Source organism: Corythoichthys intestinalis, chromosome 12, assembly GCF_030265065.1.
Source record: "Corythoichthys intestinalis isolate RoL2023-P3 chromosome 12, ASM3026506v1, whole genome shotgun sequence".
In the NCBI taxonomy this organism is placed as follows: Eukaryota; Metazoa; Chordata; class Actinopteri; order Syngnathiformes; family Syngnathidae; genus Corythoichthys; species Corythoichthys intestinalis.
In genome coordinates, this window is record NC_080406.1 from 43107727 (window position 1) to 43134540 (window position 26814).

A 26814-nucleotide genomic window follows, 5' to 3' on the forward strand; every position below is an offset into this window, starting at 1 on the left:
AATGAAAAAATTGGCGTCTGGAAAAAAGCCACGGATATCTATCTCATAACTATCACTTAATTGTATTTTTTTCGTTACTGTCGCATTTTCCCCAATATTGTAGATGATAAATAATCGATCCAAACAAAGAAAACTTTTTTTTTTTTTTTTATGTTTAAAATGGTAAATATATGAAAATGAAAATCTCAATTACTCCTTGACGTCTACGATTTCTGCATCGTGACCCTTGTTATATTACCATGTTTCACCCGGGAAAAAAATCCAGCAGTGGCCATTCACATCTGTGTCTTGACACACGGTAATACATGCTATATGGAGTTTTTGGATCAAAACAAGGTAAGTACACGATAATATCTCGTTAAAATCATGGCGTCTTTAATTCTGCTCTCGCGTGCTCTCACCTCCTGTTAGGGTTTTGCTGGTCAAAAAACATTTTAAACACCTTGCTTATCTTGTTTCGATCCAAAAACTGCATGCATCATCGAGTGTCAAGACACAGCTGTGAATGGCCACAGCTGGATTTTGGGGGAGATTTTATGGGTGAAACATGGTAATATAACAAGGGTCGCGATGCAGAAATCGCTGACATCAAGGAGCGGTCGAGATGTTCTTTTTCATGTATTTATCCTTTTAAACGTTGTTTTTCAGTTTTTCTTTGTTTGGAACGATTATCATAAAAAATATTGGAGAAAATACGACAGTAACAACAACAACAAAATAAATAATAAATAACAGCGATAGTTAAGCGAAAGTTATGAGGTCGATATCCGTAACTTTTTTGCTGACACCATTTTTTTCATTGTGACATAATTTGTTTAAAATATGCGCTTGAAATTTTTTTGAAGTCTTTTTTTTTTTTTCAAACGAAATATTAGACATCATTTAATAATTCTGAGCTAAAAATGACAGACATTTTGAATCATAAATATAATTACCTTCAATTTATGGCTGGGTTGAAACAAAAGTGGTTGCCCGACGTCTGTAAACGGGGGTTTCCAGGGTAAAACACAATATTTCTTTTTGCTTAAAATACAGCAGTTTATTTTAAAGAGGAGTGCAAGGGCAGAAACTGCTTTTTTAGTTTTATCTGTGTTTTCCGCCATATCGCCATATAAGCACACGAGAACAGAATTACAGATGCCATGACTTTAAAGAGATATTATCGCGTACCTACTTTGTTTCGATCCAAAAACTCCATGTAGCATGTATCACTAAGTGTCAAAACACACCTGTGAATGGCCACAGCTGGATTTATGGGGGATTTTATGGGTGAAACATGATAATATAACAAGGGTCACGATGCAGAAATCGCAGACATCAAGGAGTGGTCGAGATTTTCTTTTTCATATATTTACCCTTTTAAACTTTTTTTTCAACTTTTTTTTTTTTGGATCAATTATTTATCATCTAACATATCGGAGAAAATGCGACAGTAGCAAAAAAATACAATTACGCGATAGTTATGAGGTAGATATCCATGACTTTTTTACAGATGCAATTTTTTTCATTGTGACATAATTTGTTTAAAAGTTTAAAATATGTGAGTGAATAATTTTTAATATATATATATATTTTTTTTTTTAACAAAATATGAGACATCAATGAATGATTTTAAGCTAAAAACAACAGACATTTTGAATAATAAATATAATTAATTACCTTTGTTTTATGGCTGGGTTGAAACAAAAGCGGTTGCGCGACGTCTGTAAACGGGGGGTTTTAGGGTAAAACTGACAAATTAAAAATAGTTCGGGGGGTTAATGTGCCATGAATCTGCTATAGCAGCATATAGACATATTGTTCTATCAAACACAACAGTTGTTTTAGCTTAAAATACAGCAGTTTCTTTTAAAGAAGAGTGCAAGAGCAGAAACTGGTTTTTCAGTTTTGTGTTTTCCGCCGTGTGTGCGTGCGTGCGTGCGTGCGTGCGTGCGTGCGTGCGTGCGTGCGTGCGTGCGTGTGTATATTTAGAAGGCTTCCCAGAAGGCTTGTAGCTACACTTTCGGCTAGGGCACCTATTCACCCAGGTCCAGCCCTGTTTGGGACAATATGGTCACAGATCAAGGGCCTCATGGCAGGAAATCTTCTTCTTACAACAGACTGAGAGTGACATCACAAAAAGAGGGAAAAATACTTGATACCAACAACATTTATAAGTCACGAATGAGAAAATTGTTGAAAATGTTCATTGAATGTATGAATGAAAGTGGTAAGGCACCGCTTGCTAAACTGCTGTTAGTTGTAATGCATGCGTGATGACCATAAGAGGGCGTAGTGTCTCCATGTTGTCGAGCAGGGCTTTTTCTTCACTCATTTTTAAAGGAAAATTCCTTAGCTTCCAGTTAGTCTAAAGGCACAAATGACAGAACACAGCTTCATGAGAATTCATAATGACATTAGGTTATGTGCTCATATGAGCAGAATAGTCGTGCCAAATGGATTGATATATATACGGTATATTGTGCATCCTTCATCTGAATTTTTATATAGTGTGTGTGTGTCTGTGTGTTGTATATGTAATGCTGCACTTGTGTTCGTGTGTGCAAGTGTATGAACACAGACTTGCAGTGGGTCTCTGGTGCTCGAGAGGAGACTTAACAGCAAACATAATTTGAGTTCAATCAAAATGAAGTGATGCAATCAGTGCATCATCAGCTGCTGAGACATGGACTTTCTTGTGTCCGGCACTTGTGACTGTTATTCTTGCTTCAGCTTTGAGAAGAGTATAAATAGAGTGTTTATCCAATTTGTGGCAAATGTATATTACCGTATATTATGGATTATAACGACAGCTCCATGAACAAACAACCCCTTAACTCATTGGCTGCCAATGACAGCGCTACACGTCCAATCCATTTGAACATGTGAGGGTTGGCAGCAAATGAATTTGATCATTCAGTGCCATCCCTCCCAGTTCCTAGTTTTATCTCACCGGCATCTGCTCTATGTTCAGCTGTTCATCCTCATCCAATTTAGAATGACTCCACTTCACAGAGGTCTCCACTCCATATGTGCACGGCCCACCTACACTGCCTCGCAATCTGGTTCCAAATCTAAAATTGAGTGGGACAAGCATGAAACTATTAGAAAACCACTCAACATTCCACTTTCAAAAGAGGTGGACTCAGTGGCAATATAGAACAAATTAAAAACTAGCAAACCTCAGCACCCTTAACTCTTTACCTATGTCCCAATTCAGGTTCTGCACACTCGGAGTATGCATTGGAAGGCCAGTTATGTCAACTGTAAAACTGCAGAAGGGCCTATCCCAGTCCATTAAAACTCAGAGGATGCTCATCTCACAAAGTGAGAATGGGTCCTCCTCTTTCATCATTTTGAGCCGATTTTGGAAAACGTATCACTTCTGCACTTGGCTAAGAGACATATCCTAGCATGTGTTTCGTGCTGCTGCCAGTGCTGACATGACTTATAAATGAAAGTAACAATTTTATGTAAATTTTTAACAGTAAGGTTTTTTCTTATTTGAACACCCAACGTCATATTAAACCAAAATCCCCATATTTAAATAAATCATGACTTTCAGTGCTAAACAATTATTAGGTTGTCGCTATAAAAATATTTGCAGTTCAGAGGTCGCTTCATACGTTTGTATTATTTTCTTATATTTTAGATTTCTACATGACACAACCAGGAAATACACTGAATGTTGTTAGATTGTCCCATTTGGTTACCAGGGAGGAGGACCCTCCAACAACAGGAAGGGTGCAGACCCTGAATTGGGATGCAGTTATTGACCCAAGTCGTGTCCAAATGTCTTTGTTCTCAGGATGTCCAAAATAATTTAACATGCATAAAAACAACTAGCACAAATTACCTTGTAGGGCGCCTGCAGCAAGTTTTCCTTCCCTCGGATGTGGAGTGTAATTTTTCCTTCAGCTCTGAAGGCAAGTGTCTCTGGGCAAAGACCGCATCAGTGAGAATCTCCACCTAGAGAACACACACAAAATAAGGTATGAGGATGATTGTTTCTTCACAAAGGAAAATAAAGATCTCATATCCAAAGTATGAAACTGAACCTGCCTCAGTGTCTTTTTCAGGCTTCTCCGTTAGACACTGGATGTCAACAAGACGCCAACTATAAAAAACAGGGAGACTTTGTCCGTGATGTGCATACAGTATTAGTAATGTCAGGTTGATTATTTACAATTGACCGATACCTTGGCGTGAGAACATGCTCGGAGGACATTTTCTCCACTTTGCTGACTGGCAAGCCCTGTGAAGAAAAGTGGCCACAAGGAATGTAGTGTATGCAGTTAGTCTTTCAACAGAGTACAACATTTTTTGATTCAATTAAATTACTATGAATTGTATAACATTAAACTTCAACATACAGTTTAAAAATAAATTTTGAAAAATTAAAAATAACATTTGAACGGATGTGTTACCATTTTCTCCAGTCCATCATCTAACGTTGCTGTTGGATCCGACAGATAAGCTTCAGACATTGCATCTGATAACAAATATAAGCTATTAGACATTTAATTCGCCAGCAGGCAAAATAAATGTGATAACCACATCTTCAAGATTTCAGCTAATTTGATTCATACTAGAGATGTCCTGATCCAATCACGTGATCGGAAATTGGGCCGATCGCGCCATTTTTCAGCGGAGCGGAATCAGGTGAAAAGGATCAGGTCTTTAATTTAAAAAAATATTTTTTTCATCTTTTACAGCCTCTCTATCTCCCTCCTGCTACTTTCATTGATCAGCAGTAAGGTTGGGCATCGAGCATCGATGGGACCTGGTTCTAACACTAATGATCCCGGAACCGTTCGAATTTTTAAATTTTGATTCCATGTTTCGATGCCCTGACCGCCGAGTGGAAAGAAATTGCTGCCGAAAACCATGAAGAAAAGAAGCCACAAGAAGCGTGTGTTTGTGCATTGCAACTTGATTACAACCATGGACACGGTGCGGCAGCCCTCAAATGTTTGGCACAACTTTACAAAAAAAAAAAGTGACCAGTGAGCTCAGTGCAACATTTGCAACACAACTATATAATGCAAAAGTGGCTGCATGACCAATATGATTAAGCACCTCCGGCTTCATGGAATACAAGTGCCGAGTGCCAAGTGCATAGCTGAGTGCAGTTTGCCTGGCTCTACCAGACTATTCTCCCTGTATTTTTCAAACACTGAGAGTATAGACCCTACCCACGTGACGTCACAACTCTGCTCTCCTGACTGGTGCCGCCCACTTGTCCGTCAACACATCGTGTTGACCTGTTACGGCTACGTACATTCCTCCTATTTACGGCGTGTTTTTCTGCTCGTTAACATTAATAATCAAAATGGTGAAGGCGTGTGTGGCGGTCGGTTGCAATAACAGAGAAGATAGACGGAGAGACTTGAAGTTCTACCGGATTCCGAGAGACACGGAGAGGAGAGAGCGAGATGGGCTGCTGCAATTCGACGAGAAAACTGGGCTCCAAACGATTACCACAGATTATGTAGTAGTCATTTTATATCTGGTAAGATGCATTTAATATATATTTAGAGGGTTTTGGGCTGACAACCACAATTAAGATCATTGCTAGGCTAATCGCCGACAACATACACGTATGTATGTCGTGAGAGTGCTATCGCTAAACCATATAAACATTAAAAGCCCTAGCTCCATTGACAAATGACATGAAATACATTAGACTTGACAGTGGATGTTAGCAAGAACAAAAGATTTTGAATTGAAAATTTCGTAACTCACCTTCCGAGCACAAGATTCCTGCAGAATTTTCGTGTACGAGGACCTGTTTCACCCAACCAGCAACGTAGCATTTATAAGCCTCCAAGCTCTTAAAGTTTTTCAAACTTTCGTGAGAATAGGCTGATTTTGTGTGGACAAGATAGTTGTAAATATCAGGGTCAGGCAGAGACGGCGAAGGCAGCCGGTCAAAAATCATCGATTTAGGCATCAAATATGGATCTGGCGACTGTATAGAACGAAGCTTTTCGACATAACGCCTTTTATGCAACACATCCAGTGAGTTTACGGCATCAGAAAGCACCGGGTCTTCCATGAAATGCATTTTAAATTCCTCGATCAATTGAAACCAATGCTAATACAGAGACAAAATGACGGACAAGTGGGCGGAACCATACAGCGAGCACGTGGTTTTATGACGTCGGTGGGTAGGGTCTATAGTCTGGGAACCAGCCCATTAACGGCCTCTCGAGCAGGTACAAACGTGTTCTTAACGAGCAACGTCACTCTTGCGCGTCGAAAGTCGTCTCCACAACAACACAGATGGTGAACGGGTGAGCCGAGAATATGTTCCAATCCACGGTAAAATCAGTTTTAAATTACCAAAAACACATCGACACGAGTCATTGACAACAGTCTGTCTCGCGCTAGCCATGTTGAATAAACTCCGCTCTCTTCGTATGTTTACTTCCGCGCGCAGGTCCCTCGTCCTTCCCTCGTCATTTTACTAACGTCACGTCTGCCCGTCGCTGATTGGTCCACTCCGCTGTCTGTTTGCTGTGGCTTGCTCCGCCCTGGAAATTGCATCCGCGTGAATGGTGGCCAGACTCAATAGCTGGAACAGCGGTGAGTCTGGTGTACCAGGCAAGAGTGCAGTGTATTTGACATGCTGCGCCATCAGAACCAAGTAAGTAAACTAATAAATTAAGTAAAACAATAAATTGCGTCCGTCTTCTGCTGTCCCCACGAACCCAACCCGGATTAAGAAGTGGATGGATGGATGGATGGATGGATGGATGGATGGATGGATGGATGGATGGATGGATGGATGGATGGATGGATGGATGGATGGATGGATGGATGGATGGATGGATGGATGGATGGATGGATGGATGGATGGATGGATGGATGGATGGATGGATGGATGGATGGATGGATGGATGGATGGATGGATGGATGGATGGATGGATGGATGGATGGATGGATGGTCTGACGGAATAGTACGAGAAGAAGTCGTATTATTACATCGGGCCATGGTAGATGTCACGTGTTTATAGAACTAGATGCGAAATGACAGACTCTGTGGGGTTAGCACATGTGTAGAGAACTAGATACGAAATGACGGACTCGCCAGCGTTAGTAAACAGCCGCCATCTTAAAGCAGTAGACTTCTCGGTCTATAAAGCCAATATACTGTATATAGAGCAGTTACGTACTTTATGTAGCGCGTTGCCGCCTCTGTTAAAATCAACAGTAATTAACTCATTCACTCCCATTTTCACCGGTGCAACCCCCTTCGCTCCCGGCCGTTTTACTGGATTTTGACTGATTTTGCAAGGCCCACAGAAAATTCTGTTCTATTGCTATATAAACATGGAACCCACCAAAAGAAAGATTAGACTCTCTTCTTTCAGCAGGAAAAAAGTTACCGTAGTTCATATCTTTTTCTATTCTTTAAAAATCAGCATTAGAAATAGCTTAGTTTGAGCAATTTTCCAATTTCTGATGAAAAAACAGAAATTGAGCTTTTTGTGAAAGCATACATTTCCAACATAACTTTGACTTTAATACAGCTATTTTTTGCTTTAGTTACATCCCAAACATCTGAATAATGTTTTCCTTTTACAAAATAACAAACAACAAGACAAATAGACCTTTTGATAGCAAAGTAAAAATGTATTTACACATAACTAACTGAGAGATGACGCTGTTCTAGCCGCGACAGTGGGGTAAACTTTTCCCTCATCGCCACCTGTCTCTGCTCGGCGAGCAGCACGGACTCAACGGCATCGTCCACTGCACTGGTGGTCCCGGTCGTTCTGCTCGGCCGTCTAGCGCCTGGCATTGCGGGCGTCCTCCCGGTTGTTCTGCTAGGTTGTCCGCCGCCTGGCATCCTGGACGTCCATTTGGTCGTCTTCCACCACGCCCTGGCCGTGCGGCCCGTCCGTTCGTTCCGTTGAATCAGGTTGTGGGTCTTACCAAATGTGCTACTGCCCTCCAGTGGCAAGTTTTATTGCTTTAAAATGGATTTCAGCGTTGTGCTTTGGAGCTAAGTTGAATCAGAAACCAGAGATGTATCTTGTGAAAAAAAACGTGAAAGACGTATAAATTTGTCTTTGGGACATTGAAACAATTAAAAATAGAATGTATTTTTACTTTTTTGGGAGCAAATGTGTTAAAGATAATCAAATTATAATCAATAGAAGAATTCATACTAATGCTTCGTCGTAGCTCCCAGCTAAGGTACAGTATATGTATGGCAAAAGAATATGTGTAAATGTTCTCTCCGGGAGCTTTTGAAAAATAAACATCTTTGTGAAATTGCACTCCTGTGGAAAGAAACTACATCTCATTCAAGTTTAAAGACTGATATTTATATAGAAGTTTGAAACAGCCCTGTGAGAAGTTCATGTGATTTAAAAAATCATTGAGAGGTTAAGACATTAATATGAACTATGCAATTTTTTTTTACCCTGCCTCTTAAAAGAATCGGAATCAAGAATCGTTCGGAACCGGAATCGAAACCGGAATCGTTCAATTTCAAATGATGCCCAATCCTAGTCAGCAGTACCCTGGAGTTAGCCATTTAAAGTTAACGATGATTGACAGGGGTGTAGTTCTGATCTTCCCAGAGAAGTTTGGTAGCGCTATCATCAAAGGTGCACATGTGTCAAGCATTGTTTTAGCTTCTTAAACACTAGCGGTAGTGTGCTGTGGCCACTCATTGTGCAAGTGAGGGGCTGTTCTCAGCAGTGTGAGCATCAACTCATGAGTGGATTTGTGTGGACTCACTGAATGAAGCAATTAATAAAGACAAGCATTTTTTTAGGGCTGTCAAAATTATCGCATCAACAGGTGGTAATTAATTTTTTTAATTAATCACGTTCAAATATTTGACACATTTAACGCACATGCGCCGCTTAAACAGATTAAAATGACAGCACACTGTCATATCCACTTGTTACTTGTGTTTTTTGTCGCCTTCTGTTGGCACTTGGGTGCGACTGATTTTATGGGTTTCAGCACCCATGAGCATTGTGTATTGCCATCAACAATGGCGAGCTACTAGTTTATTTTTTGTTTGAAAATTTTACAAATTTTATCAAAACGAAAACATTAATAGGGGTTTTAATATAAAATTTCTATAACTTGTACTAACATTTTTCTTTTAAGAACTACAAGTCTTTCTATCCATGGATCGCTTTAACAGAATGTTAATAATGTTAATGCCATCTTGTTGATTTATTGTTATAATAAACAAATACAGTACTTACAGTGGGGCAAATAAGTATTTAGTCAACCACTAATTGTGCAAGTTCTCCCACTTGATAATATTAGAGAGGCCTGTAATTATCAACATGGGTAAACCTCAACCATGAGAGACAGAATGTGGGGGGGGGGGGGGGAACAGAAAATCACATTGTTTGATTTTTTAATAATTTATTTGCAAATCATGGTGAAAAATAAGTATTTGGTCAATACCAAAGGTTCATCTCAATACTATGTTATGTACCCTTTGTTGGCAATAATGGAGGCCAAACGTTTTCTGTAACTCTTCACAAGCTTTTCACACACTGTTGATTGTATTTTGGCCCAGTCCTCCATGTCCTCTAGAGCAGTGATGTTTTGGAGATGTCATTAGGCAACACGGACTTTCAACTCCCTCCACAGATTTTCTATGGGGTTGAGATCTGGAGACTGGCTGGGCCACTCCATGACCTTGAAATGCTTCTTACGAAGCTACTCCTTTGTTGCCCTGGCTGTGTGTTTGGGATCATTGTCATGCTGAACGACCCAGGCAAGTCTCATCTTCAATGCCCTTGCTGATGGAAGGAGATTTTCACTCAAAATCACTCGATACATGGCCCCATTCATTCTTTCCTTTACACAGATCAGTCGTCCTGGTCCCTTTGCAGAAAAACAGCCCCAAAGCATGATGTTTCCACCCCCATGCTTCAAAGTGGGTATGGTGTTCTTCGGATGCAATTCAGTATTCTTTCTCCTACAAACACGAGAACCTATGTTTCTACCAAAAAGTTCTATTTTGGTGTCATCTGACCATAACACATTCTCCCAGTCCTCTTCTGGATCATCCAAATGCTCTCTAGCAAACCGCAGACGGGCCTGGACGTGTACTTTCTTCAGCAGGGGAACACGTCTGCCAGTGCAGGATTTGAGTCCCTGGCGCGCATTGTGTTACTTATAGTAGCCTGTGTTACTGTGGTCCTAGCTCTCTGTAGGTCATTCACTAGGTCCCCCCGTGTGATTCTGGGATTTTTGCTCACCGTTCTTGTTATCATTTTGACGCCACGGGTTGAGATCTTACATGGAACCCCAGATCGAGGGTGATTATCCATGGTTTTGTATGTCTTCCATTTTCTAATAATTGCTCCCACAGTTGATTTCTTTACACCAAGCGTTTTACCTATTGCAGATTCAGTCTTCCCAGCCTGGTGCGGGTCTAAAATTTTGTCTCTGTTTTGTCCTTCGACAGCTCTTTGGTCTTGGCCATAGTGGAGTTTGGAGTGTGACTCACTGAAGTTGTGGACAGGTGTCTTTTATACCGATAATGAGTTAAAACAGGTGCCATTAATACAGGTAACGAGTGGAGCTTCGTTAGACCTCGTTAGAAGTAGTTAGACCTCTTTGACAGCCAGTAATCTTGCTTGTTTGTAGGTGACCAAATACTTATTTTCCACTCTAATTTGGAAATAAATTCTTTAAAGATCAAACAATGTGGTTTTCTGTTTTTTTTTCCACATTCTGTCTCTCATGGTTGAGGTTTACCCATGTTGACAATTACAGGCCTCTCTAATCTTTTAAAGTAGGAGAACTTGAAATTGGTGGTTGACTAAATACTTATTTGCCCCACTGTATGTACAGTATGTTGAATGTATATATCTGTCTTTTGTCTTATCTTTCCATTCCTACAATAATTTACAGAAAAATATGGCATATTTTATAGATGGTTTGAATTGCGATTAATTGCGATTAATTTTTAAGCTGTGATTAACTCGATTAAAAATTTTAATCGTTTGACAGGCCTAATTTTTTTTATGTTAGTCTTGTTTAAAAATATTTCACATTATGAAGGTGGCACAGTGGGTCACTATGTTTAAAACTTTATTTTAGTTTTTTACAGTATCGGATCAGGACTTGGTATCGACAGATTCTCAAAATCAGGCAAGTCAATTGATACAAATATGTCCCTGCATTACTTAGAGCTGTGCATTGCTTGCCACAGCAGAAAGTTTTTATTTTTAATTTCAAATCAACAAAATAGGTAAAAAGCACAAGGACCTACTTCTACGTACAACTTTTATATTAGTGCGCCGTCTTCTTTTCCGATGCTTGCTTTTTCTGCATGGATGTGCAATATCCAGATCAGCTAACTTGATCGATGGCAGACACATGCCAAGTCCAGCTTGGCATAAGTGTCTATAGCCTGGAAAACAAGCAGGATCTGAATCAATACAGGCAACTAATCTAGCCTGCCGTTTACAATTCACTTCCTGCTCAGGAATTTAGTTTAGTTTAGTTGATGTGTGTCAAAGCTTCTTTTAACCATTCAACCTATTTCTAAGCAGGAAATTACCTCTTTTGTTAACTATTATTAGCATAGCAACTTTGTCTACTTTACTCATGGCCCAGGAAATAGGAATATACACATATACCCATTCAACGTCTAAATTACAGTTGTCAGACATGAGGCCCGGGGAGACATATCTGGCCCACCACATCATTTTGTGAAGCCCGTGAAATTAAATCATGTGCCATCTCTTCAACTTTCTAATATACAATGGTACCTCTACATACGAAGTTAATTCATTCCAGGACCTAGTTTGTAAGTCGAAATGGTCGTATGTCAAGTTGGATTTTCCTATAAGAATACATTATAATTCCATTAATTCGTTCAACAGCCCGAAAACCTAAACTAAATCTTTAATAAATACTGCTGGTACTATTGCAAACAGCAATTACACAGAGCAAAAGAAATAAATTGTGAATAAAAATTGTAATAATAATATTATAATATTAATAATAACAATACCTGTGATAATGTAACGAATCGGATTCTAATGTGGCAAATGTGTTTGCGTGGTGCACCTGAACGCATCCCGTTGCTGACTTGACAGAGTGAGATGGGACTTTGTTCTTTCATTTTGTTTACCTTTTTCAGCTGCGGGCAACAGTAGGCGTGTTGTGTTGCACAAGTTGATGGAATAAATGATTAGAAACCTGACGAAGCTGGCGATTTCTTTGGCGATGTTACCACAATAATAATTGTCACCTTAACTTATGAAGACTGGCGAACGGAGGTCAGAGGAGGACCGTCAAGAGTAGACATTCTACAGCCGTATTGTCGAGCCAGTTCACATATTTTTCCATCATTTCCATCTTCATTTCAATGGTAAGCATCACCTTTATCCTTTTTTTCACCACCTGCACTAACATTGTTGGAACCCATGTTGTTTTGTCTCACAAGAAAATCTGCCGTGCGTCCGTCTTGCGAGAAAACAAACTGCGGCGATGTCATAGATCGTCACATTTCGAGCATGTCGTCGGATGTAGAAACAAATGGTGAGTCAAATTTTACCTCGGATGTTGAAAAGATCGTGCGTCGAAGCGATCGGATCATGTCGAGGTACCACTGTATATTATTTTTAAGAAAATTATAAGGAAATGTTTACTGCTATTGTACTTTTAAGATTAATGTATTTTTAAATTAAAAAAACAGAACGTTCCATAAATTAAAAAAACAGAACGTTCCAAATAATCAAAGTGAATATTAAGTCTTCCTTTTTGTGCTTTTTAAATCAAAAAAATGTAAATAAAAGAATTAAACATAAATATTATTTTTAAAAATAAAATAAGATTTATTGCTTTCACTTTTTTTAATTTAAACATGTACATGAATTAAAAGATAAAAATGAAAAATAAGAGAATATTTGCTTTTAATGGCTCATAAAAAGAGGATTTCGGCAATTTTTCAGTCAAAATGTCTTTAAAAGATTCATTATATTCCAAAAGGGTTGCCGATTCATTTGATAATCGATTAGCTGTTGAGTAGTCGATTAATCATCAGGCAGACCTAAGGGCCCTCCAGAAGAAACCACAGCTACTATATGGTCTGCTACAAAGATCAATTTGATGCCCCTGGTATAAATAGAAAAAAAAGGAATGCGTCAGAATCATTAGTTTGCAGGGTGTACAATCCTTTCATCAATTTCTACCGTGTTTCACCTCACTTGGTTTATGCTCCCACACTAATTCAAAATATTTGATCAAGTGCAGTGACAAATGGTTACTAAATATTAGCTAAGACTAGGGGTGTGACAAAATATCGAAATGATGATACATCGTGATACTTTGTGTCCCAGAAGGTTATCGATATGCTCCTGCCAAGAATCGAGATATCCTTTTAAAAAGGTGTCAATGTCAAAAAATAAAAAATAAAAAGGAACCAGCAAGTTGTTACCAAAATCTTCCACCATAATAGTGTCTCAGTTAACTCTTAGGCTGCATTGACGGTGCACGAAGCTCAATACATTTAGACTGGGAACGTTCATTCGAAACCAGAGCATTCAGTCATTCTGTCCGATTTTCAGGGCATTTACAGGTCACTTGCGGTTCATTTTAGGGCATTTACAGGTTATTTCCTCTTGAGTTTGAGTCACTGCCTATTCATTTGGGTGATTCCCAGGTCACTTCCTGTTCTGTAACTAAAAATAAACAGGAAGTGAACCAAAAAATATCCCAAAATCAACAGGAAGTAAGTGAACATAAACAGGTAAATGACCTTAAATGGCCCAAAATTACCTCATTGGCCACTGGCGGCCATAGACGTTCAATCCGTTTGAAGTGGGAGGGATGGCAGCGAATGAACGAATGTTAATTCGCTGCCACCCTCCCAGTTCAAATGGATTGGACGTCTACTAGTGATAAACTATCTAATTCACAGCAGAAGCTTTTTTTTCTGTTTATTAGTTGTTTGTAGAATATCCCAGAATTATTTCCTGACCAATATATTGATAATCGTAGTATCGCCATATCGTCAGATCATCGTTATCGTGAACTTTGTATCGCAAATCGTATCGTATCATGAAGTACCAAGAGGTTCCCACTCCTAGCTAAGACTATGCGGCCCTATGTGGAATAGTTCGGAGACCACTGGTGTAAACCATTGCTCTCTCCTGAGAAAACTTATGTGGATTGCCTAAAGAAATTAAAGACATGTTTCTAATTTTTAAAAAAAACAGCCTTCATAATCCAAAATTTCCAAATTTATTTTAAATTTTACAAAAATTTAAATGTGGCATCAAATTCTTGGTAAAATCAACACATGACACTTGCCTATCCAGTACTACAAGAAAGTTGAAATAAATTTGTTTAACTGTTAACTTATCTTTTGATTCAAGAAGAAGGTCAGTATTTATTATGCTAAATTGATGTTTCTCTTACAAATTTTACCTGTCGTTCTGAGAGAGGCGAAGGTACTGCTGGTGCTAGAGTTTGAGGACGAGACCTCTGAATCACATGAGAAACGACACGAGCAAAAGAGTGGAGCATCCTGCATGAAAAGAGTGGGAAATTGAAAAGGTTAAGTAAGGAAAATATTTCCTACAGATTTAAATAGTACATAAGTATAAAGGCTACTTTGTACATTTAGAATTAGACCAAATTCAATTACTATTAGGGGTGACCCAATCCAATCACGTGATCAGAATTTGGGACGATCGCGCCATTTTTCAGAGCATCCAAATCGGATGAAAAGGATCGGGTTTTTAATGAAACAAATATTAATGTTTTTCTGCTTCATGCTCGTACAGCCACACACTCTCCCTCCTGCTGCTTTTCTTGGTCAGCAGTGCATTGGAGTTTGCTAGTTAAAGTTAATGATTATTGACAGGTTTGTAGCTTTGATCCTGCTAGGAAAGCTTGGTAGCTCTACGATCAAAGATGCAGAAGTGTCAATCATCGTTTAGCTTGTTCCACACTAGCGGTAGTGTGCTGTGGCAACTCATTGTGTATGCGAGAGGCTGTTCTCAGCAGTGTGAGTAGATTGAGTAGACTCACTCAATGAAGCATTAATAAAGACAAGCATTTTTCTATGTTATTCTTGTATAAAAATAATTCACATTTCGAAGGTGGCACAGTGGGACAGTAACATGTTTAAAACCTTTGTTCAAAAAAAGAAAATAACAACAACAACAAAAAAAAAACACTTTTTGGTATTGGGATCGGGACTCGGTATCGGCAGATTCTCAAAATCAGGTGACTCAGACTCTGGTCCAAAAATATGCGATCGGGACATCCCTAATAACTATATACAGTTGGGCAAATAAGTATTTAGTCAACCACCAATTGTGAAAGTTCTACTTGAAAAGATTAGAGAGGCCTGTAATTGTCAACATGGGTAAACCTTAACCATGGTAAATGGTAAATGGTGTTATACTTATATAGTGCTTTTCCACCTAACTGAGCGACAGAATGTGAAAAAAAAAAAAACAGAACGACGTCTAACGAGGCTCCACTCATTACCTGTATTAATGGCACCTGTTTTAACCCATTATCAGTATATAAGACACCTGTCCACAATCTCAGTCAGTCACACTCCAAACAAAGTATTGAGATGAACTTTTGGTATTGACCAAATACTTATTTTCCACCATGATTTGCAAATAAATTATTTAAAAATTTAAAAAAAAAATTTTTTTTAATTTTAATTTCTGGGGGGTTTTTCCACATTCTGTCTCTCATGGTTGAGGTTTACCCATGTTGACAATTACAGGCCTCTCTAATATTTTCAAGTGGGACAACTTGCACAATTAGTGGTTGACTAAATACTTATTTGCCCCACTGTATTGAATCTAAGGTTGGGAATCTCTGGCATGAAGCCGATTCGATATGTATCTAGATACACAGGTTACGATTCGATTAAAAAACGATACATTTTTAAGGGCGAGCGATTCGATACGATTCGATACTGTGTAAGAACGATACGGTTTGATAGAGTGAAAACAATACGATAGTAACTATTTGTTGTGTGTGTTTGTACAGTATTTTAAACATATAAAAAGACCACATTTCTAATATAGCAAAATTAAACAAAATTTCATACCAATGTTATGTATTATTTTTTTTTATGAAAAAAAAAAAAAAAAAAAGGCTTACTATATGATCGTCATTTTGTTGGATGGGATTGATAATAAAATAAAACTCCAGTGACACAACAATAGAGTGCAGTAATTCAATTACTGTATTTCCTGGTGTTTTTAACACAAGAAGTAAGTAATTTAAGTGCAAACTTTCAACGTAAACATCTTACAAACAAAAAATATTAATTATATGCAGCAGTTCTAGAAAAAAAAAGAATTAAACCTGCTAGTGTTATCATAAATAAATAATAAATTATGCTTTACGACTGGTATAATTGGGGGAATAAAAACATGGCATAGACAGGTCAATAATCATTACTTTAATCTAATAGACAGCAAAGTCATTCACTTACGCCTGTGCTTCCTCATTTTTTATTCCTCATCACTGTCCATATCTTTTTTGAAGGGCAGATTTTTCTTGAGGAATATGCCGCCCTTTCCACCATTGTAGTGGGTTATTTTTCAGGGTTGAAAACTCACAATCTCTGTACCGCTCCACACTTCACACTAGTGATGTACCCTACTGTGCCGAGGCGCCGATGCGTGTGCAGAGTAAACCGGAAAAAAAATCAGCAAAGCGCGCATCGAGGCATGTGTTGATTACGCTTGCGGCCACGCCCGAAGCCTCGGAAGGCACGTTGCTACGTCCGAAGCCTCACGAGACGGGCTTCCTACGTCATCGCTAACACATAGTTTCGCCGGTGATCCGAAATGAAATGGCGCACCGAGACGACAATGAGCTGACTGGTGACACTGACACACTCAACTCGCATCTTCAAACCTAAATTCAATCGGATTCGTTTTGCAATGGACGCACTGTCCAACATCGAAAAATAAGAGAACATCCGCTGTCTGGGATCATTTTGAGCAGTTCTCTCCTAAAAAGGTACGAATTATAATAACCAGTGTGAATATATATTGTAAATTATTGTGACAACACAGTGTATCCCTCGTTTTAATGTCTTTCTTCTACTTGCTGATTTTTCAAAAGGTGAAGTGCAAACTTTGTTCTAAAGAACTTGGGTACCAAGAGAACACTTCATCTATGTTGAGGCATTGTACCCCGGCCTCATCCGTCTCTTGCGAAAGAATATTTTCAAAAGCAGGAGAAATCCTATCTAAAAAAAAAAAAATGAAACCGTTTAAAGCCAAAAACTTTGGAAATTAGGAAAGTTTTCCTCAATAAAAATGAATGAAAGGTGTCTTGTTCTTTGTTTATATGTCAATGTCTAAAATAAAGCAATCATTCTTTCAAGTAGAGCCTAGATCTTGAGCTTGGGTCAGGCCCAAAATGTCACTCATTTACGTTCGGGTTGGGTCGGGCCGGACTTCTTCTCTCACTAACTTTTTTTTAGAATAAATGTATATTTGTATATGGATGTTAAACTAAGGAATACTTGTTCATTCATTCATTCATTCATTCATTCATTTTCCATGCCGCTTTTCCTCACGAGGGTAAAATAAATAAATGGGATAAAACAGAGAAAGGGCGCTGTCATGAGCCGCAGGAGAGCCAGTGCATTGTTTGCGCACATGTACGCTCTGGGGCTCTCCGCGAGTCTGCAACTCTGCATCCTGATATTTCCTTTTCGAATTTCGATATGGATATGATATTAGTCAAACATCTTTATTATCATTTGTTTCGAGGGCTGCATCTCTTTGTGCAAAGCAGGACTTTGTGGTGTTCTTTAAAATGTTATTTTGTTTCAGTGCTCCTTAAGGCAGGTTCTTTTGTTTGTTCTGAATAAAGAATGTTATTTAAAGGTATTTTAGTTTATTTTTGTATTTGTTGCCTTTCCTCTCCTTGTCAGAGAGGTGCGTCCATGAGAGCACAATATCCCACACAGAAATATATTTAACAAACCTATCCAGCGTTATTTCGTTGTGTACATGCATTTATTATGATCATAAACATATGTAGACTATTTAAACATTAAGAAAAATTGCGTTCTTTTCTGCCAACTTCAAGAAATTAAAATAAATGCCTGTTGCTGCATTTTGCCAAGGAAATGACGCATGAACTATCCACCTGATAGAACAGACACACAAATATGAAAGATATAAATGTTTATTGAATATGCATTTTACAGTCTTGTTCAACTGGGAGAATTTGTTACAAAAGACAGGCTTTAATTTGTTATCATTATGCACATAGGTGTTGTCACAAATGTGATCACACAAAATGCAACCATTTTCGAAGCAGTGCTCTGTCCAGGTCTGACTGACGCATTGCATCCCTGCATTTCCTCCTTCTGGGTCCTCACAAATAAAAAATAAAATTTCGGCTTTTTTTCGGGGTCGGGGATACAAATAAAAAAATACAATTTCAGGTTTTTTCGGGCTCGGACCTGAAAGTTAATTGCTCGGGCCGGGTCGGCTGGATTTCTTAGGCCCAATCTAGGCTGTACTTTCAAGTAACACACGCACATTCATTCACATAACAACTCCCTGCCCTTTTGACCCCATCAAAGCCATGGTATTATTTTAATCACTCTGTCTGTCATGACATTTATTTTCCACATAAAGGCGCAATAGAACAAATGAAGCCTCATGATGCTTCGGCCCAGGAGCGAACCAGTTTGATGGAAAGCCTCATTGCTTCATGATGCTTCAGTTTGCCATTACTGCTTCACACAAGCTCTGTCCCATGTGAACAGATCTGACTGCCTTCATCACTTCAAAGTCCGAGTTTTGTTTTCCTGGGTGCGTTGAAAATCAATCACTGACTGCACGTCGCTGGCGTCGGTGATCACACTGTCCATTGTTTTAGCATGTTGCTTCGTTGCCACTACTAGTTTCGTTTTGGGCTGTGAAGAAAATGCTACGGAGGGTGCGTTACAGTGGTTTCGTTAGCTCTCGCATTGTTATGGCAAGCCCGTGACGATCAGGTAATGACAGCAACTAGTAGCGGTTCTGCCGGAATGCATGGGAAGTTGAGGCAACCACGACTGTGAGTAGTGCTTGTCCATATTATATCATGCGTGCAGTCTCGAGCTAAGTGCGCTGTGTGGTGAATGACACAAGCGCAGCATGTGAAGTAAAAGCTAAATTATTATCATATTAAGCAATGCATTGAACTAGGCATTAGAAGCCAATTCTTGTGCTCGCGACAGTCGAATTCTATCTCTGCTTCCAGTAATTGAATATTTAATGGCTAATTACTGTCGAATGGTAACTTTTCTATCGATACATCTGTATCTCTCACCTGTAAAACCGGATATCCGGTCGTATCGGTTTATCGTTCTCAAGCTTAATTGAATCCCATTCTAAAGTGCAAGTGGACATGATGGTATTGTCAGATAGGACACAAGAGCAATATCTAACGTTGTAGCGGCGTACACACCTTTGGAATAGCATTGTAGGAGTCGAAAAAGAATAATTTGGGCTTTCGGTGGGTGATCAGAGGTCTTGTCCGAGCACATACACACGACACTTGAGACTTGTACAGCTGCTTCAGACTGCTGTTAGTCCCCCGTGGCATGAAAACTCCTCCTCCGGCCAGACTGTAGGAACACAAAAGAGCATTGATTGATAGCAAGATTTTAATAGTCACGCATAGATGAAAAGACAGGTCATCAAGGTGTTGGTTCTTAGATCATATTTCTATAGAACCACCAGAAGCATACAATATGAGCCTGTGTCACCTGCATAAGAAGACACCTTTTATTTTGCGTGTGGCTTTCATCTTCCCAGTTACATTTGAAGTTGAAATGGCAGCAGGGAGGAAGTATATGAAGGAAAGATCAAGCTATGTCACATGGGGACAGAGGTGTTATTTTACAACCAAGAGTCATCTTTCAGTAAGCATTGCATAGACTCCAGCAAGGAGTAGATATCAGCTTTGTCGGACTGGTTTTTAATGTTTGTAGTATACCTGAAATAATCGCCAATGGAAAAATTGACTACAAGTTGCAAAGAGTGAAGAATAAATTATTGTGTTTTTGCTTATGTTGGAAATTTTCAGATGTGCCTATTCTACCTAAAGGGGTTTCTCCCGCCTTTCCACATCTGTTGTTTTGAAGGTGGCAAGAAGCTGAGAGGAGGCATCAGACTGCTGATGATCTGGCTGAGCTGAGCACTCTAGAAAGACAGCATCAATCCCATCATAAGACAGCAAAAACACAAGTTTCAGCCTTGAATAATAAAGCGAAAACTATCCACACTGTTTATGCGTTATTTTGTGACAAAAAAGCTATTTTTTCCAGTGGGCCCAATCACTTAATGGTCCACATTCTGCCATACTTGGAATTCGAGTTGACAGTTAAGTACACAAACTTACCTGTCTCTCAATGTTGTAAAGAAGACGATTGGGGCTGCATTGTTCCAAGTCAACGTCCAGTGTTGAGGAGGGAAGACCAGCCATTTCGTTGAAGAGGTTTTGCTGGATTTGCCTGTCTGTGGGTGGTTGGGACTCAGCAAGTACCACGCCTCCCTAAGAAAGAAAGAGTTCAGAAATATGTTTGACATGGCAAATACAAGAAAACATTGACTGCCAACACCAAAAACTATTACAGGAAATACCCGGCTCAAAGTTGTGTTATGACAAGTTTTCATTCACCTTGTTGGAACAGATATTTTTATGGAGCTCCACAAGTTGCTTCAGCTTTCCTTCAAGGTCAACCAGACGTAACTGCAACCAACTCCATCTGCTGCCAATTTTTGCTCTCTCTTCCAGCCACATGTGTTCACAGCTGCTGCATTTGCTGAGCAAGGAGATGCATATAAATAGACAAAAATAGTTTGCTTTCAGCAAATGTTTGAATTAAGGCAGTTTTTGTAACTCATTTATGAGAATTCTACCTAAGGGACCTTTTCTATCAAAGAGGTTTAAACATCAATGATTACATTGACTCAAAGTAGGAATATATTTTTGGGAGCAGCTTATCGCCTTGAGATAAAAGCTAAACAATGGCCAGAAAAGAACTTGCAAAAACTGTTTAAAATTAAGAAAATTAATAAATACAGCCTTTTAATCCTTAAATTGACAAACCCAGTAGTGGGAATTTAGATTAAATACAACAACACATAGTTAGCTAGAGGCTAACTTTCTTTATTTCATTTAAAAATATCTTTACAAGAAGATGCAAGACTGGGAAGTGAATAGTTAAACATGTTAATAAGTAGTCTTAGACGGTTGATACTGAATTTGACGTTTAATATGTTTCCATGGCGGTAACGCTTGGGGGGGGGGGGTTGTGCGTCTGTGGAGCCTCAGTTGCCAGGGTAGTGATCTTGGACCAATCTTAATAATTCAAAGATAAACTCTCTACTGTATATAAATAAAATTGATTGATTGATTGATTGATTGATTGATTGATTGATTGATTGATTGATTGATTGATTGATTGATTGATTGATTGATTGATTGATTGATTGATTATCCTGGATTAAACGGTATGATATGAATATGTATGTCCCGATCGCATATTTTAGCACACCTTTTTGAGTCACCCGATTTTGAGAATCTGCCCATACCGAATCAAGATCCGATACCGCAAAAAAAAAGGTGTTGTTTTTTTGCTTTGACGCTCACACTGCCAAGAACAGCCTCTCACTTACACAATGAATGAGTTGCCACAGCACACTTCAGATTGTAGACGCATCAAGGCGTCTCAGGCCGGATCAAAGCTACAAACCTGTCAATCATCATTAACTTTAAGTACCAAACGCCAGCTGCACTGGTGACTCGGAAAAACAGCTTAGTCACACTGCTTAGCAGGAGGGAATGTGAGGGGCTGTATGAGCATGAAGCAAAAAAACAAATACATTTTTTAAAATTAAAAATCTGATCCTTTTTGCCAGATTCCGATCCTCTGATAAATGGCGCGATCGGCCCGATTTCCGATAATGTGATCAGATTCTAAGGAATACAATGTGGTCATAGTGGGTCAACCAAAGTCTTCACAAACAGAGCTATTGAATTCATCTGGTGAAAATTTTTCTAGTTTTAATATCGCTGAAATAAATAAATATAAATTTAAAAAAATAAATAAATATTGAGATAAATATTGACATAAATAAATAAATATTGAAATAGAAGCATTTTAATGACACATTTAATATTTTTTTTATTGTGTTTTTTATTTTTTATTTTTCCACTCCTGGTCCTCCATATACACTACCGTTCAAAAGTTTGGGGTCACTTTGACCCCAAACCTTTGAACCAGATTGCACATAATGAAAAAAGACCCCAAAATTTTGAACGGTAGTGTAGCAGGGGTATGCATGTGAGTTTTAAAAGGTTTGTCACTTATGTAACAAACACACTTGGTTGGTCAAAAGACAGAGACTTAAGCACAAACCAACCATATCTTGGCAAAAAAATATTGTTTGTTGTGCGTGTGTTTTTATTTAAATGTTTTGGAACAAATCAAACTTTGATCTCACAAGGCACCACTTTACAGTATTCTCAGTTTGTGATACTCACATCATTTTGCTTTTTCTATGCAATCTGACCTCATCTTGCCCTTCATCAGAGCTGCTGCTGGCTGTCTCGTCAGAGTCCAGGTCGGACTGCAGGTGTCTAAACTGTACCCGCCTAGAGGAGAATTGAAAAAGTGTTCATGAAGAAAGCTTTCCAGGGTTTCTGTTGTCTAAACCCTTTTGTCTTGACCTGGTTTTCTCATTCCTTCCAGCTGCTGTCTACAGTGGAGTGAGGCAATCGCTGTGAGCAAGGTCAACACCCTCTTTAATCCCAGCGCTCGGCTGTTTAGTCTTTCATACCTGGACTGGAGTTTTTTGCCGCTTTCTCTAGCACAATTTTCCATTTTGCCTTCCTCAAATCAAAAGAATGACTACTTATTAGGCACGTGCCGGTTACCGGTTTACCGTGGTACGAAAACGGTTTCGAATTCACTCAAATTTTCAGTCATACCGTAGTACGGTATTAGCTATTTTTTATGTCCCGAAAATGCAGCGAGAAATGGCTTGGACCGGCAGCGCTCACCCCTTCCGGTTTTTGCTCTGACGGTGACACTGCTGTTGCTGTCGACACTAAACCTGAGCCCCCCCACCCCACACACAAAAAAGTCGCTAGTATAGGAGTATTTAACTTAAAGTACGTATGACACCAAAGCATGTTTATTTCATATTTCACGCGGTGTTTTATGCTCCTGAATAAATGGACCAATTGGATGTGTATGGAAACGATCGTTTTATATATTCAATTTTTGAATCTCGCGCCATGAAAATGAGTAACTTCCGGCTCCAGTCTCGGGTTTAGGACGAATGCGAATGTGACATCACCCGGTTCAGCATTTCACAATACAGCATTCCTTTATAGTATGCAGATGTACTGTGGATTCAGCTGATTTTGCGGATTAATTTGTTTATTTTTCGCATCATGCCAGCCAAATGTGCTGCAGAAATTTGTTGCTGCACCAGGGAGAGGCATGTGAGCCTTTTTGGGTTCCAAAAGGTTCACCACGGATATTGGTCAAAACAAGCCCTACTACTGTGGGACCATTGGACATACGATGAAGTGAAGAAACATCGTATTTTGTATTATGTCAAATACTGGGATCATGGCAAGCGATTTAATATGGAGGTGCCTCGCATTTTGTGGCTGATCATCCACCGAAAATGCCATTCGGCTGACGACTAGCGGCTTGTCGCATACACCCCCGCCGGGAGAGCGCTATACTTGGTTTATTGCACTCTTCATGTGCCCGGTGTTCTGTCCAATTTTCAACCCCATCAGAAATTGCAACTTTGTGTTAAAAATGGCCGCAAATACAGCGATTACAAAGTAAACACTACAAAGTTTCTTTAAATATAGGACTATTTACTTATGTTGAATCATGGACGGACATGTAGAAAAGTTATCCTCAGACGAATCCTCCCACGTTAGCTGCACAACAACTGCATGCCAGCTCTCTCACTGTTTACCTCTTCGCCGTGTAGTAAAGCATTATTTTACGCCATATTCGTGTTGACACTGTGGCAGCTATGCGCTCCTCCGACGTTGGCCGGTTTGTCCAGCTGCTTCCCCGGCTCGCCTGCCCGCAGCAGGGGAACGAGCTGACAACTAGATCAGTATCATAAACTGATATATCGTTCATCTGTCCACAAGATGTCACTATTGTTAACTCCACACTCTCCAGACTTCTTTGGTTTTGCTATGTGCGCTTGGCTTCCCCTAGTGGTGACTTACTAGAGGCAGCAGGCAAAAAGAACATTAGTTGGAAAAGAATCCCTGAGGTGTACAGACGCCACACACCTCCTCAGCACTACACATCGTTGGGACCCCTCGATAAACCAGTTTGCAGGTTTTAACAGAGGGTCTGATATCATTTAGGTGTGTTTATTCTGTTACTTTGTTGTCATTTATGTGAAGTAAAGCAACACGTTCTTGTGCTAAGCCAAATTTGCCACTTCATATGATTTGCTCATAACGGAGCTAGTCTTCATGTGGCTTCGTCTTCGTGGTGTTCGGCAGCTATTTTTTTCGATCGGCGGTCAGGGCATTGAAACTTGGAATAAAGTTTTTTTTAAATCATCGAACGGTTTCGGAAAAACCGGAGTGTTAGTCTCGGATCCCATCAATGCTCGATGCACAAGCCTAGTTATCATCCCGTCAAAATCTCATAGAAAGAAGGATGGGAAGAAGGAGGAGAATGCGATGAAGATGGAGGGATGTAGGGCTGCAGCTATCGATTATTTTGAGTAGTCTATTAATCGATGAACTAGTGGCTTCGAATAACCGAGAAATCGGATAAGAAACATAAAAAATTAAAATACCTGAGCTGAGCCTCAAACAGTATTTAAAAAATGAATGAGGATCTATGTACAACAAAAGAACAATTGGCTAACTTACATAGCAAATGTCCGGTAGCTTAAATGCTATAAAATGCTAACATTTTTTCACAATGCTCTTAACAAATGGTTCAGACACATATTCCCACAAAAAACGGCTAAATATACCCATAATCTACATTACGAATGCATTTTAAAAAAAAAAAAAAAAAAAAAAAGCAAAAAAAACATTAGCCCAAGCAAAAACTTAGCTTATGTTGGTCTTAACAGGGAGCAGCTGGATTCAGCCATGTGAAATGAGGCAGACTAGAAGGCAATTTATCCTCCAAATAAAAAAACAAAAACAAAATGTAAACACTTTCAAAACAAACCATTACAAAGCCACTTTAATTAAATGGATACTCGAAGCAGCAAAATTTAATTTGAATCTTTTTTTCTAATCGAATACTCGAGTTAATCGATTAATCGTTGCAGCACTACAGGGATGTATCGTGTACATCAAGGAAATCTGGCCCACACCCAGATGCATTTAGTGGACAAGCCTCATGACTATTTGAGTCAGAGAATATGTAATATGTCTGATGCACCTGGGATGAGAGACCCGTGGAGTATTTATCGGTTCATTAGATTGACCTCCAGAGAGAGGTTTAAACCACAAAGGGGGAACTGATGTCCACTTCGGTACCCTGCATTTAGGCTACTCGCATACATATTTGAGTTTACAAAAAGAAACACGTGCGTAAAACAAGTCAGTAGTATCATAAATGTGACTAGTGAGTGTAATTATTTCAACTCAACAAAGTGTCCAACAAACGTCTCTCGCTTAGTAAGATGATATGTTTTGCTTATTTTGTCGTCAGACTATCAAGCTATTCTAGTAAGATGCATAAAACACATAAACAAGATGTTTTTGTCACCAAAGTAATAATTGATACGTCTGAAGGAGGAAAAGAAAAAACGCTGACTTACATGATTGACGTTGCTTGTAGTTCAGCTCATAGGTCCATACAAATGGCGCAGATCCGATTTTTTCTCATGTTTTCGATGTTTCCCAAACTTCAAAGATGTTTGGTAGGTCTGCGGGTATTCGGCAGTAAGTGTGGTACTGGCAATTTGCCACGAGTTGATCATAAAAACGTCCACCTCTCTCCGCTACGGCGCTACCTCTTGGTGCCTTCAGAGAAACTCGGAATTTGTACATCTTCAACTTTCTATTCATGAATGCAATAATATTGGGTTGCTTTATTCTGATTCGTTCTTATTTGTCTTTGACCCACCAACACCCCCCACCCCCACAAAAACATCTTGCTTTAATTTTAAAGTGCCAACGACAAGATTAAAAAAAAGTCTTAAATAGCATTATTATGTGAATTAGAATCATATTTTGAGACAATTTGACTATATACAACAATTTGGAAAAGCGCAGATGACGGAAAATTAGTCATTTAATCTGCCGTTTAGCCACGCCTACCATTATATACCCCAATCACCAACCAATCCCAATCACGTGGTCGCTGTATTGTGCTGCCTTATTGTCCGTCATTGTGTGTCGTATTGTCAATGATCATAGTTTGTAAAGGTGGATTCACTTGCAAATTATGGAAGCCCTGGTGCTTTCAGACGCTGTAAACTCGTTGGATGAGTTGCATAAAAGCCGTTATTTGGAAAAGCTTCGGTCGGTCCAGTCGCCAGATCCATATTTGATGCCCAAACCAATGTTTCCTCCTGTCCAGTCCGGTCCCGTGCGTGTGAGCTCGTCCTGAGACCACAAAATTTCCAATCATACTCCAGTTTATGTCACGATGAGGAGTCGGGTACCCAAAATCGGCACCGGCCAGGATATAAACCGACATTTGGTCAGCTGAGCGTCACCGTTGTCACGATTGTAAAGTGAAATTTGATCGACAATGGGCCTGTGTGTGCGAAAAATAGCTTCCCCATGTGAAATGTTCCTCCTGCC

General features: G+C 39.3%; 1 protein-coding gene across 1 annotated transcript; it reads right to left on the reverse strand.

The window, feature by feature from the left end:
• Positions 1–2102: 2102 nt before the first annotated feature.
• On the reverse strand, positions 2103–26029 carry LOC130927199 (KAT8 regulatory NSL complex subunit 1-like protein). Its single transcript, XM_057852850.1, has 14 exons — positions 25824–26029; positions 22528–22638; positions 20659–20803; positions 20380–20532; positions 20080–20180; positions 19444–19603; positions 14413–14512; positions 11246–11386; positions 4407–4471; positions 4179–4234; positions 4042–4096; positions 3836–3948; positions 2933–3053; positions 2103–2347 (listed from the first exon to the last, which is right to left on the reverse strand). Coding segments are annotated over exons 1-14 (1446 nt in total). The 5' UTR covers positions 25826–26029; the 3' UTR covers positions 2103–2224.
• Positions 26030–26814: the final 785 nt, after the last annotated feature.